Source organism: Lepeophtheirus salmonis, chromosome 3, assembly GCF_016086655.4.
Source record: "Lepeophtheirus salmonis chromosome 3, UVic_Lsal_1.4, whole genome shotgun sequence".
In the NCBI taxonomy this organism is placed as follows: Eukaryota; Metazoa; Arthropoda; class Copepoda; order Siphonostomatoida; family Caligidae; genus Lepeophtheirus; species Lepeophtheirus salmonis.
Window position 1 is genome coordinate 27,742,270 of NC_052133.2, and position 24,397 is coordinate 27,766,666.

At 29.7% G+C, this 24,397-nt stretch overlaps 2 protein-coding genes across 3 annotated transcripts in view; both read right to left on the minus strand.

The window, feature by feature from the left end:
- Positions 1–11,827, minus strand: part of LOC121114825 (uncharacterized) — a 20,826-nt gene extending 8,999 nt beyond the window's left edge. The window contains exons 1-6 of one of the 2 annotated variants that reach the window (XM_040708904.2): positions 11,654–11,827; positions 11,227–11,499; positions 9,885–9,970; positions 8,344–8,452; positions 5,570–5,786; positions 3,910–4,073 (exon numbers count right to left, since the gene is read on the minus strand). In XM_040708904.2, coding sequence (XP_040564838.1) covers positions 3,910–4,073; positions 5,570–5,786; positions 8,344–8,452; positions 9,885–9,970; positions 11,227–11,499; positions 11,654–11,731 — 927 coding nt within the window. In that variant the 5' untranslated portion in view covers positions 11,732–11,827. The remainder of the gene's footprint in view (positions 1–3,909; positions 4,074–5,569; positions 5,787–8,343; positions 8,453–9,884; positions 9,971–11,226; positions 11,500–11,653) is intronic. The other variant, XM_040708905.2, reaches the window with a different exon arrangement.
- Positions 11,828–21,893: 10,066 nt separating this feature from the next.
- On the minus strand, positions 21,894–23,651 carry LOC121114826 (uncharacterized protein B0272.4). Its single transcript, XM_040708906.2, has 3 exons — positions 23,128–23,651; positions 22,748–22,994; positions 21,894–22,636 (listed from the first exon to the last, which is right to left on the minus strand). Exons 1-3 carry the CDS (start codon positions 23,389–23,391, stop codon positions 22,278–22,280), a joined length of 870 nt encoding a protein of 289 aa, XP_040564840.1. The 5' UTR covers positions 23,392–23,651; the 3' UTR covers positions 21,894–22,277.
- Positions 23,652–24,397: the final 746 nt, after the last annotated feature.

A 24,397-nucleotide genomic window follows, 5' to 3' on the forward strand; every position in this document is an offset into this window, starting at 1 on the left:
ACGACCTAAAGTACACCATGATTCATCAAGTCATATTTTTTTTTCAATCTGTTCTTATTATTATTTTACTTTTGAAGAGAAAATATCAAAATATTGCTTGAGTTTCTAGGTGTGAGTGTGCTCATAAAAAACGGAGTATTAGACGAACGAATTTGTAGGGATGTTATCTTCCATATTATTGAAGCAAAGTTGGTAATTTCGTCTACCCCTAATAACTTCCTGCCATCCCAGGCACTACCACTAGTAACCAATATCTCATAGTATAACTAATTTTTAAAGTGGATTTATAATGGATCTAGCTGATATGAAAGGCTTAATATAGTTATAAATGTGATAAAAAAATAAAAAAATAAATGCCTGATAAAATGTCATGCTTCATGATATTTTTAAAGATTCAATTAATTATTGTATCATGAGCAGTAAGTTTATATTTGTTCTTACTCATCAGGAAAAAATTCTTATGTTCAGCGGATATTCAATGGGAAATATAAATTACCCATTGCATATTTCTTTTTACATCAAAACCAAAAAAAAAAAAAAATCATTTCACACGAGAGTTTCTACCGATTTGAATGAAATAATGATATCAAATGACTTATCGATGAAAATTTAAAAAATGAAATTTCAGATGAGTAAATATGGTTGGTTTTACTGTGAGCGAGCCATGAAGCAAAGCCAACATGTAAACCTCCTTTCGGATTGAGCCTTTGGGTTTTTTTTTAAAATCAGGGTGACAATTTTTTCCCAGGAGAAATTACTTTTTTTTGGCTATATCTAAAGTCGTATCGATAAGTATTTAAAATACTGTAATCAAAGTAATCTAAATAACTCATATTTTGTAGTAACAAAAGATCGAGGGGTTACTTTGGACATAAATGTTTTATCTCAGCTCAGGTGAAAATACATATATATATATATATATACTAGGTCTGGTACGGTACGAGGTTGTACCGTGGTTCGATACAGGTATCTTCTATATCATCTCTCAATTGCAGTTTTATGGAACTTAATATAATTAATGAAGCTGTCTATAGAGCCAAGAAAAAAATATCAAACAATGATTACTGCAAAGATAAATCACACTAAAGAAGGCCGATTCAATTGGATCATCTATAGTAATATAGAGTGTAAGGAGTGTACATATACAAAATAATTAATTGACTTATAATAGGTTTAGCAACAATCCCATGTAATCTCAGGACGTCACATTAAAAAGGAAAAGAAAAGGAGAGTACATATGTTTAGGGTTGTAAGTCCTAAGCATTATTTAGCGTGCGCGTTTTGTAGTTGTTAGCAACCTGAACAATATTTTTATTTTATTAAGTTCTTATCATAAAGGATGTAAAAATTGTATAAATCCTCGTGATTGTAAATCAAAAAGAAAAGTATATGTTTTCAACTTTGATAGATGGCATATCTGCTGACAGAGATAAGTATAAAATTATAGTACTCATTGCTCGTTAATATGTTTTAATTTTCAAATAAAAGGATAAATAATTAATAAGAACATTAATATTTTACTGGTTAAAAACTTTTAAATATAACTTTCCTGAGTGTGCTCATGAAAAACAAAAGTAACAGAGGATTTGTTTGGTATATAACAGTATGAAAACTCTTCAAAGATTTAAAAAATATACTTACAAGCAGAATACAATATAATACAATCAAATAGTTTTTTTTTATCATAGTTTATTTAAATAAATTAAATTAATACTAAAAAATTACACTTATAATTATAATTCGAGTGAGCAGTGTGCATCACCTAGTAAACAATAAACAAAACGAATAGTTTTTTAAAGATTTGGAAGAACTCCAATACAAATCAAAGTATGTTTAAAACAAAATCCTGGCCTCTTTCACAGTATAAGAGACTTAAAGCAATAATACAATAACAAACTAACAACACATTCATAGTCTCAAGATGGCACAGAGGACCTGAGTCTAGTATACAAATAATCAACACTCATATCTTATTGGACATTTAATGCTATAAATTTCACCAAATAAAGCTCCCAATTTCAAGGAAAACTTAATTACGTAAAAAGAAAGGCGACCACATAGACTTTCATTGTAATACAAAAAGTAAAAAAAAACCATCTATATATTTCACGTTAAAGATTAAATGGTTTAAAATTGCTCTCTAAAGAATCTACTTGAATATATGGTAACAAATTTAGCTAATTTAATCTTAATGTTATTTGCAATATAAGTTTTGAACATCTCTAATTAACATATTTTTAGTAAATAAATGGGTTATTAAATTTCATTGACACAAATTATACAGACCATTTAATTACATTATTTAATGCAGTACTGTTGATGCAGCTCCTCAAACTGTGGTAAACAAGCTCTTCCTAGTGGAAAGTCATAAAAAAGTTAAATCTTCGAAATTGAATATTTAGTCTCGTCATAATGGTTGTATACATTACAAAAAGTTTAAGAACCACTGATCTAATGTATGTATAGCAGAATACACACATATTTAGACAAATTATTTAAAAAAAAGTCTTATTTCATTAATGCCAAAAATATAATGGAATTTGAACCAAAATAAAGCTTGTCACAAGTACCCTACACGGAAAATATGATAAAATCAATTTCGACAAAAAATACTAAATGAATAAATATTTTTATATATATTTGAATATGATTATATACTGTCAGTAGGACTCAACCATCTTCTAAAACCCTATAGTTATAATAAGACGACTTCATTATTTTTCAATTAAACACCATACAAACCCTTAATTTAATTGAGGTCAAATCTTTAATAAACTAAATCCTGAATGAACCATGTACTTCTTAAAAGGTGTATTCAATGATGTTGTAATAAAATTCAAATTACAACTACAGTAAAATGGAATAAAGGAAGGATTCGAATCATAGACTACTTCTAATTTTGTACATATATAAATATAATTGTTTTCTACCTATTAAACCATTGTCCCCCAGGCTGAAACCCACATATATTATTGTTATTTAAAAAACAAAATTGAACAAAAATCAATCAAAATCGACCTTTTTTTAAAGGTATTTTTTTAAATTTGAAATATAAGGTTTATTCTATAACTTCAGCTAGGATATAAAGCGCTTGAATAAAAAGTGAAAAATATATTAGCTTCCAAGTAAGATCCTTCATTTCACTGGATTTTTTTTGTGGTTATATACATTTATTATTAATGATAGACAAGATAAAGTAATAAATAATTCATTTTTCAAAGTATGAAATGTTTGTATCTATTTGTTATTTATTTTAATTTTCATCTATATAGTTCTTTCATGTCGAAATATGCCACTGAATCGTAGTTTTACCCTAAAAACTTGATTTTTAAAACAGGCTTTCAAGTTGAAAGTTTTAATTGTGATTTTCGTATTCTACAATACTTAATTTGAGTTTCAGCCTGCGTGCGCTCCATGAACTTCATTTTGTTGCAGAGTGTTATTACCATTTTGATGTTGTTGGGGTCTATAATGTATAGCAGTGACAGGTGGCTTAAAAGTGATTTTTTTTACACCCACCATTCACACATCTTCAGCACTCTAAGAGTTCTCTATGATAAGAGTAATGAACAACATAAACCAATATCATATAATGTTAATGTATTCACTCTTTTTCTTGAAATAAATCAACAAAAAATAAATAAAAAATAAAAAAAATTGGTCAATTCGAGGAGTCTAAACAAACGTTTGATTTTCCAAAATCGGAGGAACATAAATGGTAATCATGAATGCTTCAAAAATCATAGTAAAATGTACTTAGTATTTTTCGGCAAATGTTCCAGAACTGTATAGAAATATACTTAATTTTTTTCTCTTCATAACTTGTACAATCTCCTTGTACAAGTCACATAAATTTAATTTACCCCTCCAAAGTTTCATACCCTCCTGCATATAATACTTCATATATACCGAATGCCTGGGTGAAGCACCAAAAGTTGGTGGTTTTTTTTCCCACCAATCCAATGAAGATTTTTCCTCTTGCTTACGCATTTTTTTGTCTTCCATTTGTACTTCAAGTTCTTTTAAATAAGAACGAACTCCACTTCTGTTTGTATTCTCAATCATTTGATTACCTTAAATAATAAAAATATTTAATTTGAAAAAAATAGATTTACAAAAGCGATACATAATTATGTTTCCAGTTTACAGTGATACTTAGTGATGGAAATCTTGTGTATTTTTTAGCTGCCCCGTTTTTTTGGAATTGGTAATCTGAAGAATTATTCGTCTTTTCCTCACCTATTATTTAGCTCCTGACTAATAAATTTATTTTCCTACTATATTCCATTAAATTAAAAAATCTCATTGAACATTCGTCTGTGATCACAAAGGACGGAGAGTAACCATGAGGGTTTGTTGCGGAGTTATAATTCTAAGTCCTTGTCACAGCTGATCTAATGAAACGCCATGACAGTAAAGCTGCTCTCCTCCAAAACATTCTTCAAATTGTAGAGTTATCATATTGATTTCCGGTTGCTCTTTTTAAACATGCTCAAAATACACACGATTTTTATCACTACATATACCTGTATTCGTATTAGTTTAGCCATTAGAGTGGGTTGAAAATAAAAATCTTAGAAATCGATGAGGGGGGATATTGGGAAATTTGTAATACTCTAAAAAATGTCATTTTATTCTAAATTTTAGGATAACTTCAACTTTAGTTGAAACTATATTTATACATATTCAGTAGATTTTTTTAATACTCATTGTTACTCATTATAGTTTGAAATTTTATTCTAGAAAGAGCTTGACTGGTATTGTTTATCCATAAAAATTCCATTTTTGTTCTTATTAAAAAAAGTTATAATTCCTACGAAATATTATTTTGTATTTCCTGTTAAATAAATAATATTTCATTTTGTTCTAATATAATAAATATTAATCATCATCTTTACCTAATAAATAATTAATCTTCATAAAAATAAGTGTTGTGATTTTGTCTTTACGATAGAATGAAAGGGGTTAGCCATCCACACACAAAAATCAATTATAAGAAAAAATATACATCTTAAAATGTATATGTTTTGGGGAACCTATAAAACCCACACTCTCGAGCTCATATTTAGATGAAATTATTTGTATAACAAACCTTTTTCCAACTTCCCGTTTTCGAAATTTGAAAAAATGATCAAACCTCCCCAAAATGACCCACTGTAATGGACTCTAATTCAATTTTAAAAAAACAGAATTTATTTATCTTTAAAGGCTCAGAATTCAGAGATGGATCCAATATTTCCTATCTAGGGCTTGCAAAATTTCAAAATCCCTTGTAGCCCTTCGGGTAGGTACTCTTCAGGGCCATTTAAAAAAAATGTATTAATGCAAGTGATTACACATATAACCTAATCAACATTTTTGGAACTTTTATTAATACATGGATTATTTTGGCAAATTAGAAAATGTTAGTTGTTATTACCAAAAAAAATGGGGTATATTTTTGTAGTTTGCTCATTGGACACTGAATCCGGGACGTTGGGTTATTGATTTTGCAAGCCCTTGATATATATATTTGTAACAGTGTAGACAGTAACTTAATTAATTTGTGAAGTGAATGTAATTGCATTACCTCCATTTCTTTTATTCTTTCTTGCTTCATCATCCAAGATAGAAGGATTGTATTCATTGTGCTTGGGTAAGGTATCAAGTTTTCCATATAAAAGAGGCGGTGGATAAGGGTCTGACGGTGCAGACCATGTTTTGCGCGGAAGCAATCTATAATCTGATGGTAATCGAGGAAATGTGCTCGAATTGACCCTATTTGTTGCATCTTGCAATCTGGCTAGCTGCAAATAAATAAATGAATATATTAAAGGTCTTTTAATCTCATTTAACTTAAACAATGTACCCATTTTATATTATTTCGTTAAGAGCAATTCACATCTATTTACAAGAGAGTACTCCAGAATTTTTGTTTTGGGTAGTTCAGAAATTAAATGACCTTTTTATAAAGTAAAATTTCATTTTGAGTAAGAGGAGGCTAAGAAATTTGAGGAGTTACAGTATCGAACAGTCAATGTTTTTATGACGTATTGGTACTGTAAGTACCGGTTCTAGTACTAATTTTACATAGTACTTTTTGAACCCGGTACCATAATTATACTAGTAAACAGAACTATACTACTTGATATTTCATAGTATTGGTGGGCAGTAATTATGGAGTATAATCAGCCCAAAATGATGTTTGTGCACCCAACTGAAATGTAAATATAAACATAATTCAAACTTTATTTTACTAAAATTGCAAAATTTTAACTGCTTTTTAAATTATTGTGCTTAACAATCTTTTAATATTAAGTGTGCTCCATCCCATATTTGTGACTACTGAAGAGTGTAAAAATAATATAAATGTTCAATAGTCGTAGCTTGTCTTTAAAAATAATAGAATTTGGGACTTTTATAAAAAAAGTAATTTTCAAACTAGTCAACCGTCAAAGAAAAATCCAAGTGCTCGTCCTTGGATATAGATCGGATTACGGAACTATTGGTAGAGTTGTATTAATTCTAATCAGGGACTGAGGAATGTAGTCCAATATAGTTACTACGTATATATGTAGGTAAATTTGTCGAGAAAGTGTTAAGCTTGATGAGAAAAATAAAAAATCAATTGGTAACATGTCATGTAACATAATCTTTAACATAAAAATTTCAGGTTACTTGCCTTTTGGAATACTCAAAAGTTTGTATATTTAGACCAATATATCGAGTCGAATAATTAGACTATCCAACAAAATCACACTTTTTTATGCGCTAGAACAGCATATGCTCAACTTAATACATTTGGATCCCCTGATTCCAAATATGGCCTTTATTTCTCTCTCAGAGACTCGTGACCTGTTGAAAAAGGGCATACTTTTTTTTGTTATTTTTAAGGTTCAAAGCTGTTTTAAGCCTTCAGTGTTGGAGATAGGGATAAATTATGTTAATTTCTTTTTAAGTCGAATGTTGAAACATTTTTTAAATGTCTGCATCATACTTATAACTCAAGTTATCTTTGTTTAAAGTGGAAAATAGTTGATTTTTATTCAGAGGCTCAGAGCTTCAAGACGAATGCATTTAAATTTTTTAAAAGTATCTCATTGGGCAGTTAAAAGTGTGAACTTTAATTTAAAAAAAAAAGAGCCTCCCCAAAGACACTCTATATCGTTGTCAATTTGAGATAAGGACACAGGCAATATTTCAAGAATAAAACTCTTTTTTGATATAATCTCATAATATATATTGTTATGCCCCAGTTAGTTGTATAATATAAAAAAAAGCTATATTGTATAATTTGTTATAACATTAAGCCTCATGTCTCACGCTGTATAAATAAATTATTTCAAGCTGCATGGACACGAGATGACTCGTTGCATATCCGTAGTGAGGGAGGAGGGATCCAAAAGACGGACATTCAAGAGGGTCTTCGAAGCAAATCCTTTTTCTTTTTCTCTCTCTTTTCTTGCATTGCTTTTTGGTAAAAAAAATATTGTTGAAACCAAGGCATGGCTTGATAAATATTATTTGGACTCTATGCCAACAGAATCAACTGTTAAAAATGGCTTGCTAAATTTAAACCAGGCGAAATGAGCGTCGAAGACGATTCTCGTAGTGGACGCCCGAAAAAGAGGTAGATTTCGACGAAAACATCAAAAAAGTCAATAAAATAATTTTCCAGGATTGTAAAGTGTGGTTGATCGACATAGCTGAGACTCCACAGATATCAAAAGGAGTGTGTTAGACATACCTTGCAGGAATATTTGAGCATGCAAAAGGTGGTTGCAGAGCAGGTGAGGTGCGAGCTCACAATCGATCAAAAGCAGCAACGTAGTTGTGATTCTCAGCAATTTTTAGTGAAATTAAACGGCAATAAATACGAACTTATTAGACGATATGTGACTATGGATAAAATGTGTCTACATCACAACAGTTAGCCAAGTAGATTGCATTGTAAAAATCACGAAAAAAATGACCCCATTTGATAAGAAAAAAGTGTTGTTTCATTACAATAAACGATGGCAAAATTGTATGGGTTAGGCTATGAATGGCTTTCCCACCCACTGCATTCGCCAGATGTGGCCCAGTAACTTTTTAATTGTACAACTCAAAAGAATACTTACAGGAAAATAATTTAGAGGTATTTGCCGAAACTGAGGCCTATTTTAAAACTATAGAGAAATCGTACTATAAAAATGGAATTGGAAAATTGTCTAATCGCTAGAATTGTACATTGAATAAATCATTCGAATTTTGACAAAATAAATGTGTATTACTATATTAACCTACCATAATAAAGTTCAAATAATAATTTTAACTGCTATATATATAAATAATTAGTTAACTATATACAATAATCTTGCATACCGATCCTGATAGTTCTTGTAACTCATTTGTCATATCATTTAAGCATCTTCCTTGTTCATTGATTCCAGATAATTGATCTACACTACTTGATAATCTCAACGAACCAAATCTATATAAATGTATGTTTGTTAGAGTGTGTCATTTAAAAAAAATTGAATCATGAATAAATTTTCTACTGAAAACAATCAAAATATGTACTAATGCAGGCTTTATGAAACCTCATTGGTCATTTAAACATAAAAAAATAAGTTATTTTGTCTCAAATGTTATAATTCTAATCATCAATTGATAAGCTTGGCAAAAACAACTTTTTTCAATTCATTTTCATAATAAGGAATTTGCAAAATTATTTGAACACGAATAACTCAACAGACAATAATGCTAGGGAGCTTAAATTAATGTATTTTGTCAAAATCGGATGATAGGAACCGGATTTCTTTTGGAAAAACCAACATTTTTAAAGCTTTTGCAATATTGCCAATAACCAATTATGATGTCAGCTTATCATTCACATTTGTTAATGAAATATATTTCCAATTAAATATTGAATCTTTTTGTAAGAAAATAATCCCCCCCTATTTAACCTCTTAAAGAAAAGTTATTTAAAGAGAAAACAAAAAGTGAAAAAAAATACGCGGGTATCAAAATACCGAAGTTGGGTTAATTACAAGAGGGGACGTCACCTATCTGATATGATTTTCAAAACTGTGTAAAACAAAACTTTAAATCATTATGAAAAAAAAAATTATAACATTTGTGATGTATAAAACTTTATTTATTGCCTTGCGGAAAAAGAAAGTTATGTTGTCGCCCCTTGTATATCATGAGTCAGAGAGGCTCCTTGATCCTCTTGTAAACTCTAGGTTGCTTGTTGCTTATAATTATGCTGAATAGGAATTTTTCAGCTTTTCTCAAGGTTAATAGAAATACAAGGTTATACCATAACGTGTGTACGACTGATGTTTGACTTCCACCACGCTTTTTAATATTGCCATCATAGTGTATGAGTGGTTGCATGTTTTGTGAAAGTCTGTCTTTCTTACCCAGTAGTCGGTACGATACATCAAATTGAAAATTTTAGTAATAATGACGTCATAAACTATGATTGGTTGTGTGTTTTGTCAAAATATGTCCTTCTTGCCCAGCAGTCAGTATGATATATCAAACTAAAAATTATAGCAAGCCCGATTACATAATGGTCTAACCTTCTAGGTATTTCTATGAAACTGGAGTTTTTCTCATATTTCACAAAATTAGTGTGTCTTTTTTACATTTAGACATTGTACGTATCTCAGGTATTTTAGTTATCTTTAATGATAACTAAAGGTTCATCATTTTTATAACAAAAATTATGCTGATGCAATAAAAAAAACAATAGCCTAAAAACGGGACTATAGGTAGACATATGTATGATAATTAATTAATTATTACTGTTAAAAATATTTCTTTTATATTATTCAAATCATCTTTGAATATTTATCATAATCCTTTATGAAAGAAAAATTCCCCCAAAAAGTCATTTATGATTATTTATAACTTACTTTGGTTCGTTTTCCTCTCTTCGTCTGTGATATAAATAGTCACCATATTCAACAGGGTAGTGGTTGGTTGAATCTGTTCTTTTTGTCTAAAAATTTAATTTAATATAATCAATATAAACTTACATATACCATATTTACAGTTAAGGGGAAAAAATCTTCATACTCCATTGGGGTAATATAATATATATATTTTTTCAGAATTTTTTTTTTCTTTTACATTTTATTAGGTTTCTTGATCGTTATCGATACCTTGTCAAATGGATGAATTAAAGTTACATAATAGGTATTTTTTTATCTATAGCGTTTGTTTATTAAACATTAATATTACATATTTTCTTTTTTAATTGCATACAAATTGAATATTTACTTATCTTCAAATAAACAATTTTTTCTCTCCATGCGTCCAATGCATGAATTTGATATTCATATTTCAGCTTTAGTGTCTATTGAGTATGGGAAGGTATATCATCTGCAATATCTTGGCTTTCAGAAGACACTTTAATATATCAAATTAATTTAAAACTTTTCTCTATATTTCAGCTATTTCCTTGGAATTTAACATACTCCAAAGCTATAAAACAACGTGGGGTAACGTGCCTTGTTAGTGTTAGCTTCAATATTTCATTGACGTAGTAACCATTTTTTCGAGGCAAGATGTTGCTTTTCCTCGTGGCGTATGTAATTTTTTCATTCCTTTGCAGAAATTTCCTTTTTAGTTCAATTGAAAGAGTGAATTCATGGAGTTTACGTAGTTAGTTATAGATGAATATTCATGTACTCTCAATGGCCCTAGCAGACAAAAAAAAGTTGTCACTTAGACCAATGCTGAGCACGTAGTATTTGTTTAGCTACTTTGCCATATCTTATCTTTAGCAAAGTTGATGTCACTGGATCACTGTCCCTATTTTTTATACAATTACAATACTTATTTATCGATTTTTGAAATGATATAAAATATAATTAATGATAGTTCCAAAACATATTTTGTATTATTTACTTAATGACGTAAATTAAAAGAAAATTTTATTTATGAATTCGATTGTATAGTTGTGATTAGTTACATTAATGCTTAATAAGCAAACGTTATAGATCGCAAAAATTTAGTACCAACTTCCTACTTTATTTTATCTAAAAGACAAAGTCTCCATATAATATAATTTATATAAAACTGATATCATTCATGGAATTATGTTAAATTAAACTCTATGTTTACATCAATAATTTTGATAGAGGTACGTTGATTTTTTACCCTATTGTAACTAATAATATTTATACCTCAGTTTAACATTACTTTAAGTAACACAAAACAATTACTAAATCACTCAAACTCAAAGGTACTTACAGCCCCACATATTTTACGACAGTTAATACAGATAGAATCGTTTTCCCTTTGACGGGTCGTTGCTAAATGTGTTTTAATATCTGTTGCAGCACTCAAAACTTTTGAAGCGGCAATAACAGCAGAAGCAGCTACTGCTGTCGTTGTTGTTGTAGATTGATTTTCTTCATCTATTCGAGAAGGATGTATCGAGTAATAATTAGATGGGTTAGATAAATCTTCAGTACTTGATGATTTGTCCATGAACTTAGAATAGAGCATTGGTGGGAAATATCTCTATACATGTTTTTGCATATGTAGGAAAAAATCGACAAGTATGATAAGGAATAATAAAAATCAAATTGTGCAATATAATTACCACACAAAAAAAAAAAAAATCAACAATGTGCTTTTAATCAAAAATATAATGTTCTGAAAAGAAATGTCCTACCGTTTTAATTTCTTCATTTGCACAAATGAATCCTATCCCAATAGTGGAATTGTTATTATGTTGATAGGTCCTAACCATATTTATATTTGATGCATAACAACAATACACGTTTAGTTTAATGCATTAAAAAGGCCTTCTATCTGTTGTAATTTTAAGGAATAAAGATAATTAAAGAAAGCAGGAGTTAAGTAAAAGCAATAAGCGCGTATCTAAGTTATTTATTGAACAAACATATAAATATTACCTCCCTTCATTCATAAAAGTTTACCTGTCTAAATTTTGTAGAACAATGGCTCTCAAGCTCAAAGTACCTATACTTTTGGGGGAGCCATGGACAGTTTTATAATAATGTAAAGTGCCCCTTTTATCTCTATTTTATTTTATGATATTGGCTATTTTTTTTTTTGAAAGCCTAATCAAGGTGAGTCATTGGAAATTTGATTAATCGTAAAGTGTAGATGGGATTGAAAATGTTTGAGAAACACTGCTGTAGAGGGATATTTTACAAGCGCATTATTCAAATGGAACAAAATATAGGTCAGTATTCCTAAACTACATTCTTAAATTGTCTTCTTATATGTCATATTTAAACAAATAAAGTTTTGATCTCAAAATATATTTAGAGGAATAAATGAACGATTATTATGGCATAATTTTTACCCCCAACGAAGTACAAAAGAAAAAAATAATCGGCAGAGATATTTTTTTTTTAAATAATTGATTACATACAAATATTTGTTAAAAGGTGTACCTATCCCATACAGATATTATGTTTAATATTTAAAAATTTTTATAAATTGCAATTTCGCTATGCGTTATTTAATTTATTTTTTTTTGTGAAAGGGGCAAAACTTTTGTATAATTTTCCCTTGCATTTTGAAAAATCCCTCGTGCTCCTTACACGTAGAAAATTATAACCAGAATCAACAAGCTACATATATAAAGATAATCTCACTGTAGAGATGTTCATTATATCGGTTCCAATCTCCAAAGGTAGATCAATGGATCAAGCACACGTCAAATTAGCAAAGTTCGACACCCGCTAATTTTTTGTTAATCCTCTAATTTTGTAGGTTTAATCCAATAATTAAATTATTTTAAGTACAAAGGCCTGTCAAATGACCTTCCCATTCGTTTTTCCCTGGTTAAGTAAGTTTTGTGTCGCAATGATTGGGGGAAAATTGTTTTGGTCAAGTGAAGTGTCCCCTGGCTAAGAGTCTACTAATAAGTTGATTAAAGATTAGCAGAATGTGCGTTCCTGCAAATTAGATCAAGCAAGGAATACTGTATATATTGAATATGCAAACTTTTTGCACTTTTAGCTTCCCCCTTAGTTAGACAGATTAAGGCCAATTTTTGAAGTATAATTTTTGTAATGTTGAAAAGAAAGCTCCAGAAGGTAGAAAATAATGATAAAAGGGCATATTTAACAACACATGAAATATGACACATAAGCCAAGCTATGTATTAAGCTTTATTACCCTTTCTACACTCTCTTTTCAAAAACTAGAAAGCCCTCTTCTATTAATAATAATTTGATGCTGTCAACCCTATCAACAATCTATTTTATATTACAAACAAGTTGAGATAACTTTGATTATAAATATGAGAGTACAAGTTTCTATCCTTCATATTAATCTGGAAAATGGGCATTTCACTTAAATCTAAAGTCAATTAAAATAAATTTTATTTTAATGGGTTATTATAAATAACTCATTATTAGAGTTGTAAATGGTAAGCATTTTTGGTATGTAAAAAAACGAAAATGAACCTGGTAATCCTGACAATTTGAAAAAAGTTTTGGAGGAAAGTAATTTAGTTGTCATTACTTTTGAGTGGATTAGGTGTAAGCAACTATTAGAGGAAGGAAATAAACACATGTCCCACTCAGTATCAAGCAAGAAAATAGGTAGGAACGACTCCATTTTCAATCCTCAATTCTACTCTATATCCTACAACGACTTCCACTTTACACCCCCCCGACAAATAATTAATGTTGCTCTCCACCATTACTGAGCGGGTAGCACTTATACTCATATGTTCTCTTGTCAAGAGTTAATGAATAATGAAACAATCTTAAAAAACTACCTATGTTCTGTTTGCCAACTGCAACAAAATTCACACGCAAAAAATATTTAGGATTTACGACTCTACCCATAAATAAGATGATACTTTTATAAAGAAAAAAATATATATTTATGATTAGAAACGGAAAAAAGGCTGGTACTGTTATTCGTTATAAAAACTATGTTAACTCTTTGTAAATGATGTTTTTTGTTAGATCATTCCATTCCGATGAGAACATCTTCTTCTCTCAGAAGAATTAAAGAATTTCCTTTGTAATATGTAATATTTAAAAAAATGCATAGTAAAGTAAATGTACGCAGTAGTTGATAATTAAAATGACTGACGTTGCAATTAAATACGACGTTATGTTTCGTACAAATGGTAACCTGTATAGTAGGGTGAGGCTGATGCTTCCATTTTTTTACACACCTGCTTTATCTTTTTTTGGAAAAATACATTACACTACAACCGCCAAATGATTTTTCTTTGAGGGGAAGGGGGGGGTTGAAGGTTGGTTTTTTTTCCAACTTTCCGACTGAATTCTCATTTTTTATTACTCAAATATTAAAAAACCATGGAATAAGATGTGGGGCCCTTTATAATCTCCCTCCATTTTTTAAAAGTGGTCTTTTTTGGAAAAAATGATTTATTTAATTTAAAATGACATTTCTTAGCAAGGAACAAGACTTCATTTGACCTCTTTAAGAAATTGTGTCCATATAATATATCTTTTTATTGTTAAATTTGCCTTTTTTTCAAAATAGGTTAAATCAATTGGGGAAAAGTAATTTTGTAGTTACAGCTCTTTTTTTTTTTACTAAGTATATCTTGTTCACTATTGGTCACATCGTATCAAACGATAAGGTGTTTTAGAGGCTAGGGTGTGTTTTTATTTGACATTATGGCACTTGCTCAATGCAGTCGTGAATTATCGAGCGTCGAGTATCGAGGTCTCAAATGAAAAAAATTGCTATATTTTAAATTTTTACTATCTGAAAGGGAAAAACGCGTCGAAAGCCACCGAGAAAATTTGCGATGTATACGGAACCAATATTCTTTCAGTTCCTATAGTACAACAGTGAATCTATGCTCAGGATATCCAAGTCAATGAGTCGCTTATCTATTATGGTGAACCACAAGAGTGTTTTGATTAGCTCAATTATTAAAAAACCATGGAATAAGATGTGGGACCCTTTTATAATCTCCCTTCATTTTTTTAAGAGTGGCAAGTGATGACATTTTTAATTTTTTTTTCTTATAGAAAAAGAGATTGTTATAGTCGTAAATCAAGTACGGGTATTAAAATCTCATGTGCAAGTCAAAATATATTACTCAAGCCCCATGTCTGCGTCTTATTGGCATCTTTGTCCTTAAGGTCTACGAACTGCATACTACTTGGAAATTATTATTTATGGATCCGTTACATCACTAAAACATACAGTATATTTCTTAGCAATAAAGTTATTATTTAATGTTGTTGTATAAATAAACTGTCATTACCCTTAATGAACTATAACAACCAAATAAAAAGTACTTTCCCATGCATAGATTATGGGAATGTGATGTATTGTTTAGATTAATCTTGAGTAACATAATTTTGTATCAGGAAATACCTGCCTAAGGTGTGCTCATGATTTGCAATGAATCATCTTCATTTCTAGACAAAATGACCTTCAAAAAACCTTCCTATTCACCGCCTAATTCTTTTTCTCTCTCTTCAACAAAGAAATGAAATAATCATGGTAGGTAATAGGTAAATTACTATAAAGTATTTAAAGGTAGTCTTTATTCCTATACTACTTGTTACCGTAATGATAAGCAAAAATGTATTTAAATTGATATAAATACAGCAGGGTTCGGCAACCCTTAGGTATGACAGGGCCAAATTACCTTAGTAGTTAATCTTCGAGAGTAGGGTTTCCACATCTTGTCCGGACACTTTTATTAATTCATGGAATATCTGGTTTTGATAGCGAAGGAACCAATAACCGAAATTAAAGAAAGAAAGATTAATTTTTCTGCTATGTGTGGGGGGAACCTACATTTTCCGGACATGCTCTATTTTTACATCCTCTCTTGAGAGTCTGGAGGATATTATTTTTATAAATTCATTGAATGTCAAGTTTTTTATGAGTTAAGACGGGCTACCACATCTATCATGCGTGTAGGCGTCTAAGTGTATATATTTAATGATATCTGTAGAAAATTTGTTCTCAAAAAAAATATCATTTATATTTGTATACTAGTATGAGCCTCCCCGTTCCACGGACGCAAAATGATAGTGGTCAAATAATTTTAAAATAAAATCAATAATGTTATTCATAACTTATGCTTGTCTATTTTAATCGAATGATCAAGTACCTAGTTTTTTCCAGAAAAATAATTAAAAAATTGTTAAATTGTTTTTGGTTAGCCTTCTGAATTGATAAAAAAAAGTTATGTTCGTCAAAATTATTCCTAAACAGGTATTGCTACTCCCACAGTTACGCATGCATTGAAGGCAACCCAACGAATTTCATAGATACCAAATAATCAGTAACAGTAAACAATCAATAAATAAAATCAAGTAAACTCTCCTCTCAGTATTTACCTAAACTAAATTTATGATTTACAATTTTTTTGTTCATGCTTTTTAATCACAAATATGAAGTTAAATAATAACCTTTCTAAATTAAACCCGGTTCAATCCCATGTCAATAAACTAACCTTCTCCTAGCTTGCCTAAAGTAAAGATCGCTTAATACATGCACCAACTACATGATAACTTTAAAATTACTTTACCTACAAATAAATTAGTATCCGGCGTAATATCCAATGCTTCAATAGAAAGATTATGGGTCATAGGTACTTCAAAATATTACCAAATTAATATGTCAAATTAGCTAAACAATGTCACTATTTGGATTTAATGAACAGATTAAATTATCATAAGTGTTCATTTTAATTTTAGCAATCCAAGACGAATTGGCTAATGCAATCTCCCTTCATGTTACTACCTGAAAAATTATTAAACAGATTGAATTCTCATAAGTGTTCATCCAAGACGAATTAACTGTCTAATGCATTCTCCCCTTCCCTTCCAATTTTTAATTGTAGAATGAAGAATAAAAACTATTACTAGGCAGAAAAAAAAACGGGGAGGAGGAAGATTCAAAAGTTTATTTTTGTATATATATGTAAGATATGTAATATGTATAACCTGCTATAACGCTTAGACATGAACACAGGGGCGTCTGCAGACTAATATTTAGGGGGGGTTGGAATTGTTTGAAAAAATTATTCAAAAATTAAATTGTAAATATTTAACTTTTTCAAAAAAAAATTCAAAACTCCACAACTATTCTCAAAAATAAAAAAATTTTGGGAAAAATTCAGAAATTCTCAAAAAATTTATTTTTTGGAAAAAAAAAATTGAAAACCCCACATTTATTTGCAAAAATTTTAAGTTGTTGGATGAAATTTTGAAAATTAAATTTCAAATATAAAATTTTTTGGATTATTTTATTGTTAAATATTAAATTTTTTGGAGGAAAATTTTAAAAAACAATGATTATTTACAGAAAATTAATGTTTTTTGGAAATAATTTAATTAAATTTAAAATATTAAATTTTCTAGTAAAAAGCAAAAATTCCTATATTTGGGGGGGGGGGCAACTACTTCTCCAGCCGCTGCAGACGCCCCACGTACACGAACGATAGATGTGATAATCCGACTATGATTTTCTGGATCTAAAAAGAGGATTTTGTTTGCGCAAAAGAGGACGGTTAGTCTCCCTAATTATATATAAAATAGGAATTTTCTGTAATAGTCAGATTAATAAAGCAAAGTATCTTTGTTTGTGTATGTTTATAGTTTTATCGTTTCCGTAAAGTCATTTTTGTGTGTACCTTACGACTGCAATTGAGCGTGTGCGTCATATGAAAAAAGAAGACAAAAAAGGAGTATAAACGTTGTACAAAAACGGTATGTAAAAATAAATGAAATTTTCCAAGCCTTTAGGCCAACTTATATTTAAAAAGAAAAAAAAAAAGACAATCCATTATATAAAATAATAAATGTGAACTTGATCAATGTTTTTTATTTTCTCAAGCTGTTAGAATTTTTTTTTCATTCTTGAGAAGAATACATCTAAGTATTGAGTAACTAAGTGTGAATATGCTCATAAAAAACGTAGAGTAACACTGTGGATTCCTAGGAGATTATCTTCCATATTAATAAATCAAATCTATATTATTGAAGCAAAGTTGGTCTGTTCACTGAGCCCTAATTACCGTCGTAAATGTCGGATACAACCACTAGTAAAAAAATATAAAATAAAAGTCAATTTAAAAATAATGAAAGACCAGAATCATTTGTTTATTATTAAAAAAATCTAAGGTAATAAACAAAAAGTAAGATTTAACTTTAAATTTTAAAAATGTCAAAATATTTATACTATTGTCCTAAAACTAAGGCATCAGCAAAGTCAAAAATATATATTAACCTCAAGGTACTGTGAGAGTCTGTAACCTTTTTGATTAAACTAGTTGTTTTTTTTAAATGACAAGCTGAGAAGAATTTTCCCAGCAATCTCTATTTTACTAAAATACAAGATGGCGTTACCTTACTGTGTACTTTGTTGTCAACTATGAAGGTTTCTACTTTTTTTTGTCTAATCAGTACGCTGAACGTTTATTGGTTGAATTAACTCTTGTTAAGTTGTTAACGTTTATCAATCATTATTGAATATCAATTCCATATTTGGGGATAATTGGCCTATTTGACTATTTACCTGCTGATTTTATTTTTCTGTTTCTTTGTATATCAAAGGTTATGTGATAAAATGTAGGTAACGAGGTAGAACTATAGAGTTAAAATACATAAAGAGATGATACTGAGTAATAGCAAGGAAAAAGATGGGTGACCAAAACAATCGAAAACATAGTATTTCTCCTTTACAAGCTCCAACAATTTTATAGTATTATTATGTTTGTTGTAAAAAAATATCGGATTTAAGAAAAATAAAAAGGCTTATCAAGACATTAATGATCATGCCTATGATTCATCTCTTGAATCAAACCATATATTTTCACAAATAAACTCTATTTGAAAATGTTATGCAGAATCAAATTATATCATTTGTGAAAACGTGAAAGTGAGAGGATTCTAGGGACCAGAATACTCACGAATCTTTTTCAATCTTTATTCTTTAATAAATAATTATTGATATGGTTTTCCACATAAATGTACATGTTTATAATTTGTACTGGAAAAATAAATTTGGCAAAATGTTTACCAGTTTTTGTTTTATCATGGACATCTCTAAGCTTCTGGACTGTCCTCTTCAGTGGAAGAGACCCACGCCTGCTCCATAAAGTGGTTGTATGTTTTGCCGCGTATTATTAAAATTACTCACTATTTAGATGAAAAATGACTTTTTTTTGTGTCAATTGTGTTATTTTTGTTTCAATAAATTTTATAGCGATTTTTAATTGTCTCTTCTTGGGAATGCTTTCTCTCAGGATGTAGACAGGGGTTATGACAGTACCCCCAAGAATCCTGACATTATTTAACATAAATTTTTTGGTTTCGATGTAGCCCCTAATCCTCATCTTTAGTAATGTTGGGAGAGGGCAATACCAAGATCAATGACGGATCTTAAAATCAAAACAACCATCTAGATATTATCAGAAAATTCAAGGTTATGTGGCCTACATTTTAAAGAGGAGGACTTCATTAGGAAATTACTAAAAATGATGCTGTTCCCTCAGTTTGGTCAAAGCAAAACAATGACTGCCTTAAGCCTTTGGGCTATGTTTCTTTCCCATTACCACTAGCAAAGCCAACTCGAGCATCATATTTAGTCAAAGACTCCAACTTGAAAACCAACGTCAACAGGACTTAGATTCTGAAATGTGCAAGGAGGAAGAACTGCACACGTCAACTGATATGTTTGATAAGTTATTACGGGAGACATTATCATCAGGATTTCTTCTTCCAAAAGTACCCGTAAAACTTGAGCTACTCAGAACAAGAGTCTAGAAATCAAAACAAGTTTGGAATTTGAGGATAACCTTACCTTCAAAGTTTTCATAAGGCATAAGAGGATCAGCATCACTTCAGTCTCTCACTGTCTCAGATTTAAATCGAATGAGATCAATTCTGTGAATGAAATTATCAATATTGCTGTATATCTTGGATTAAAGGAGCAATTGACTCAATATGACACGTGTGAAGTCATTATGAATTTGCTGTAAAAATTTATAGTATCCCAAGACTTGGAGACACCCCAAATATCTAATTTGGAATTTTTAATTGTGCAGGTGACACTACTCTTCCAGAACCCAAAAGCAAGGAGGTACCCTGCATACCTTCTTTCTGTTTGTCTTTTGTGGTAAAATATGAGTATTTCCCTCTAAGACCAAATTTATAGGTCAAATACTCTTACAATTCCATATCCTAAGCATCCTACCTTTTCAAATTATGTAACTGTAGAGGCAACTTTCTAGGAACTAAGATCAATCAAACCAGTATAACCGTCCTCACCTTTATCATGAAGTCTGCTGGAGGAAAATACATTGATGTTGCATCTCTTATCCCTGTGGTAAATTTGAATGCCGAATTCATCTTTAGTCAATATATATTAATATAGTAGTATACATAATTGGATTTATTGTTGTAGCTGTATCTGTCAATAACCCCCTAGACAACAGGATCTTTTACTTGCAGCTTCTTTGTGGTGGTCATCTGCAAATATCCATAATTAATCCTTACAAAAATTCTCTCTAGGCGCATCTTCTCTTCGATTCTATGCACAATTTCAAAAATATTCATACTTTTTTCAACGGCAAGAATACTTCAATATCCCCCTGAACTCGGTGTGTACAAAACCGTATTTACGTCCAGTATATCTATCACTAGGAATCCACGTATAAAGTAAGAGAAGCTCATAAACTTACTCTCAAGTCCTTTCATCCGACAGCAATGAAAAAAACCACAGTTTCAAGTACAGTTAGTTGATTCTATTTTTCATGAATCAACCATAGGACCCCTTAAGTTTTATTCCAACGAATACCTGAGTTCATGGACACAGTTGAGTTTCTTTAATTTGTCTGGACTATGTGGAACATCTTAAATATAACGACACCAACAGTTGGACTTAGAAAAAGTGACAATATTAGAAAACTCCTCACAAAAGAAAATTGTTCTGGTTTGTCCTTCCTTAAAGACTTTACCGACTTTGCTTTGGGTTTAGTAAAACGTAAGTGAAAACTGACAGTGCAGATCTCTGTTATGAAAAACATTAGCGTAGCCATCTGTATGTAGAATAATTGGTAGTGAAGCTTTTTATGTATTTATTGAAATTCTTCTTTTCTAGATTGGTTAAACTACTTTCTTGCATAACTTATAACAGTTAAAGTTCTAGCAATCATTGAGCTGATTCTAATGTATTTTAAGTATATTACACTAAATTGACGAAGTCTCATTTTGTGCATTAACTGAATAGACCCAGATTTTGGCTATATTGCTTTTCCATAAGCATAAACCATTTTTTTTTAGAAATCTTTATATAACACATTTTATATGTATAAATTTATGACTAAGTTAACTTCTGTAGATGTATAAGATATTTTTTTAATGTAATTAATGTACCTCATCAAAAAAGGGAAACGTCATTAACGAGGCTGTTGGGTTGCTAAATGTCTCCATTTTTTCATAATATTGTCACCCTATGTTTCAACAATCTTTGAAATCATTCCAATTTCTAAAGCTTCTTGAGCATTGGGTACCCATCCTTCTGGACCAAGTTTCATCTAAACAAATTGATGAAAATTAATCACAAAAATCTAGATTATATTCTTGTCCATCAACCCTGTTAAGTTATTTCTCAAATACTGTAATGTTAATTTATGTTTTCAAAGCCCTATCATACTTCATTACAACATTAAGCAATGGATGAAAATGCATCCTGACAACTCATGGAAACTTTTGTTCTTCAAACTAAAGAATGGATTAAGTTCTTTGTAATTCATAACATATTTTAACTCTTTAGAAATGATAGGCTATTGAATTTTTTGATCATCAATAATAATACTATCCATTCCAACAAGTAATGATCTACAATTATAACGATTATTCAAATATAAAATCAAATTAAGTTTTAAAACATTCGATATTAAAGATTAAACGTTATAATTTTAGGCTAATAACCTATATTTTATTATGGGCGCAACAAAAATGTCCATTTTCTAAAATTAAGTTCGAGTAATCCAATATAAAATATTTTATAACAGATGACAAGGAATACATAAATCTTTCAAACTAATTGATTCATAAAAACAAATTATTTTATTAAAATTTTAAATTTGTATTACCATTTTTCATTTAATGAACTGATAAACATAAATTTGAACTTTAATCAACCAATTTATGAAATGATAAATGTATGCAATAATATTAACATTTATTGCATTTATAACATTTTCTGACAGTAAACAATTTTAAATAAAAATAAATTAAATTAACCTCTTCATTTGTATAAAAATATTCTACTTAAAACATTTGAACTAGATAATTTCATATAACTTTTTTCCACAGGGGCATTGTAGCCTTGATAAGTTTGAATATATTGGCCTCTTTAAACTTATTTTTGGACGTTAAAAAATTAATTTGCCCTTGAATGAAAGGCAAAGACATAAAGGCATTTGCTAGATCAACAGATTCACGATGATTCACCATTGCAAGATGTCGAACATCTCCACCTGCAGGAACAGTTCGTTTTTTACCATCTTGAATCCATGACTCAGCTAAAGACTGGGCTTCAACCATAAGACGTTCATGTTCAACAACCTTTGAAATCATTCCAACTTCCAAAGCTTCTTGAGCGCTGGGTACCCATCCTTCTGGACCAAGCATTTTTTGAGCATTTTTTGAACCTTTTTAATGAGGAAAATAATAATATCAAGAATCAAAAATTGTTGGTCAAAATTTGTGAAATATTAGTCTATTATATAAATAATATGTTATAGAATAAGAGAGATTCAAACCTATTAGTCGGGGAAAATGTACAGAAGAACAGCCTTCCGGAGTAATGCCTAACCGATGGAATGGTGTTGATAAAGTGGCAGTTTTGGAAGCTATAATGGCGTCGCATAATGTTGCTGAGGTAACGCAGGCTCCAATAGCTGGTCCATTCAGTGCAATTAGAATGGGTTTGGGAAATAGTAAAAACGCGTTGAAAATATTTTCATTATCTACGACAATCTTTTTAAAAAGTTTTTTCGGGTGCATTGGCTAAAAAATAGGAGATACATTATCATGACAATTATAAATCGCATTTTAATGAAATACTAATCAAACTATCACAATTAATTAGTTTCATAATAAATAAAATTATCAATTATATATATATATATATATAAAACACCTTAAAAGATCCCGCCAGATTAACTCCAGCACAATAATAAGGTCCTGTTCCAGTGAAAATAAGAGCCTTTGTTTCTTCATCATGAGCTGCTTCCTTAAAGTCTGCTATAATTTCATTCATCATTGGACCAGTCCATCCATTCAATTGATTAGGCCTATTCATTCTCACAGTACGAACACCATTTTTTATTCTCACTACAGTTAAACTTCCATTAGACCTGGAAGACGATGAAACCATCCTTCTAAGGATGATGAGCGGAGTCATAGTAGATGAAATTATGAACAGCAAGAAGAAAATGTCAGATGCGATACAATATTGAGAGTAAGGTTTCGTGACTAAATCTGTGACGTCATTATTGTCTTGAGTAACTAACTAGAGATGCAGTTATTAAGTGTAGCTACAGTTTAGTACTTCCTACTTTTTTATAAATCTTGCTATGCACTTACAATAGTTATAATTTATAAAATTTTTGGATCACTAAGGATACCTTTTCGAATAGGTGAATTAAAATACCATATATCTATAACGTTTATTTACATTGTTTATCAGTCAATGATGACGTCATTTCTTGAGGTCGCTGTAATGTTATTAATATTTTCATTCTTATATATTTAGGGAGGACAAGGTTGATAATCACATTTAATATTTATAGGGTTTCATTTTGAGTATGCAAATTATTTTCTTCATATATAATATAAACTAGTTATTACAATTATTTATTTTTTAACTAATAAGTATAAATATAATGGTTGATTAGTGAAAAATTTAAACTCTATTATTAAATTAAAGAGGATAGGCCAACGAAACTTTTTCCTTTCCGACATGTACTCTTTTTATAGTTTGTCAAAGGATTTAAAAAAAATCATTTTAATATCCGGTTTTATTGGTTTTGTCAAGATCGTAATAACTTTTCGATCCAAACATCATATTTAAAAAAACAAAACAAAACAAGAGTCAAAAAGCTATTTTTTTTGCACAAAAATTTCTAAAATCCACATTTTTCAATTGGAAAAATTTTAATTTAAAGTTTTTGGAAAAAAAATTGACAGCTTTTCTAAAAAAAACATTTTTTTGGAAAAAAATAAAATCTAATATAAAATTTGATGTTATTCACAAATAGTTACAAAAAATTAAATTTTTTTGCAAAAAAATTTAAAAACCAACGGCTATTCTCAAACAATTTATGGAAATTGTTGGACGAAAATTTCCAAAATCCACAGTTGTTCAAAAAAAGAAAAAAAAATTATAAGTATTAAATTTTTTGTAAAAA

What these genes read in the sequence shown, in the direction of transcription:
- LOC121114826 (XM_040708906.2), bottom strand. Translation starts at nt 23,391, where the DNA reads ATGACTCCGCTCATCATCCTTAGAAGGATGGTTTCATCGTCTTCCAGG. An exon ending in ATCTGGCGGGATCTTTTAAG is followed by an intron (nt 22,995 to 23,127) that starts GTGTTTTATATA and finishes CCTATTTTTTAG; the next exon opens with CCAATGCACCCGAAAAAACT. An exon ending in ACATTTTCCCCGACTAATAG is followed by an intron (nt 22,637 to 22,747) that starts GTTTGAATCTCT and finishes CTCATTAAAAAG; the next exon opens with GTTCAAAAAATGCTCAAAAA.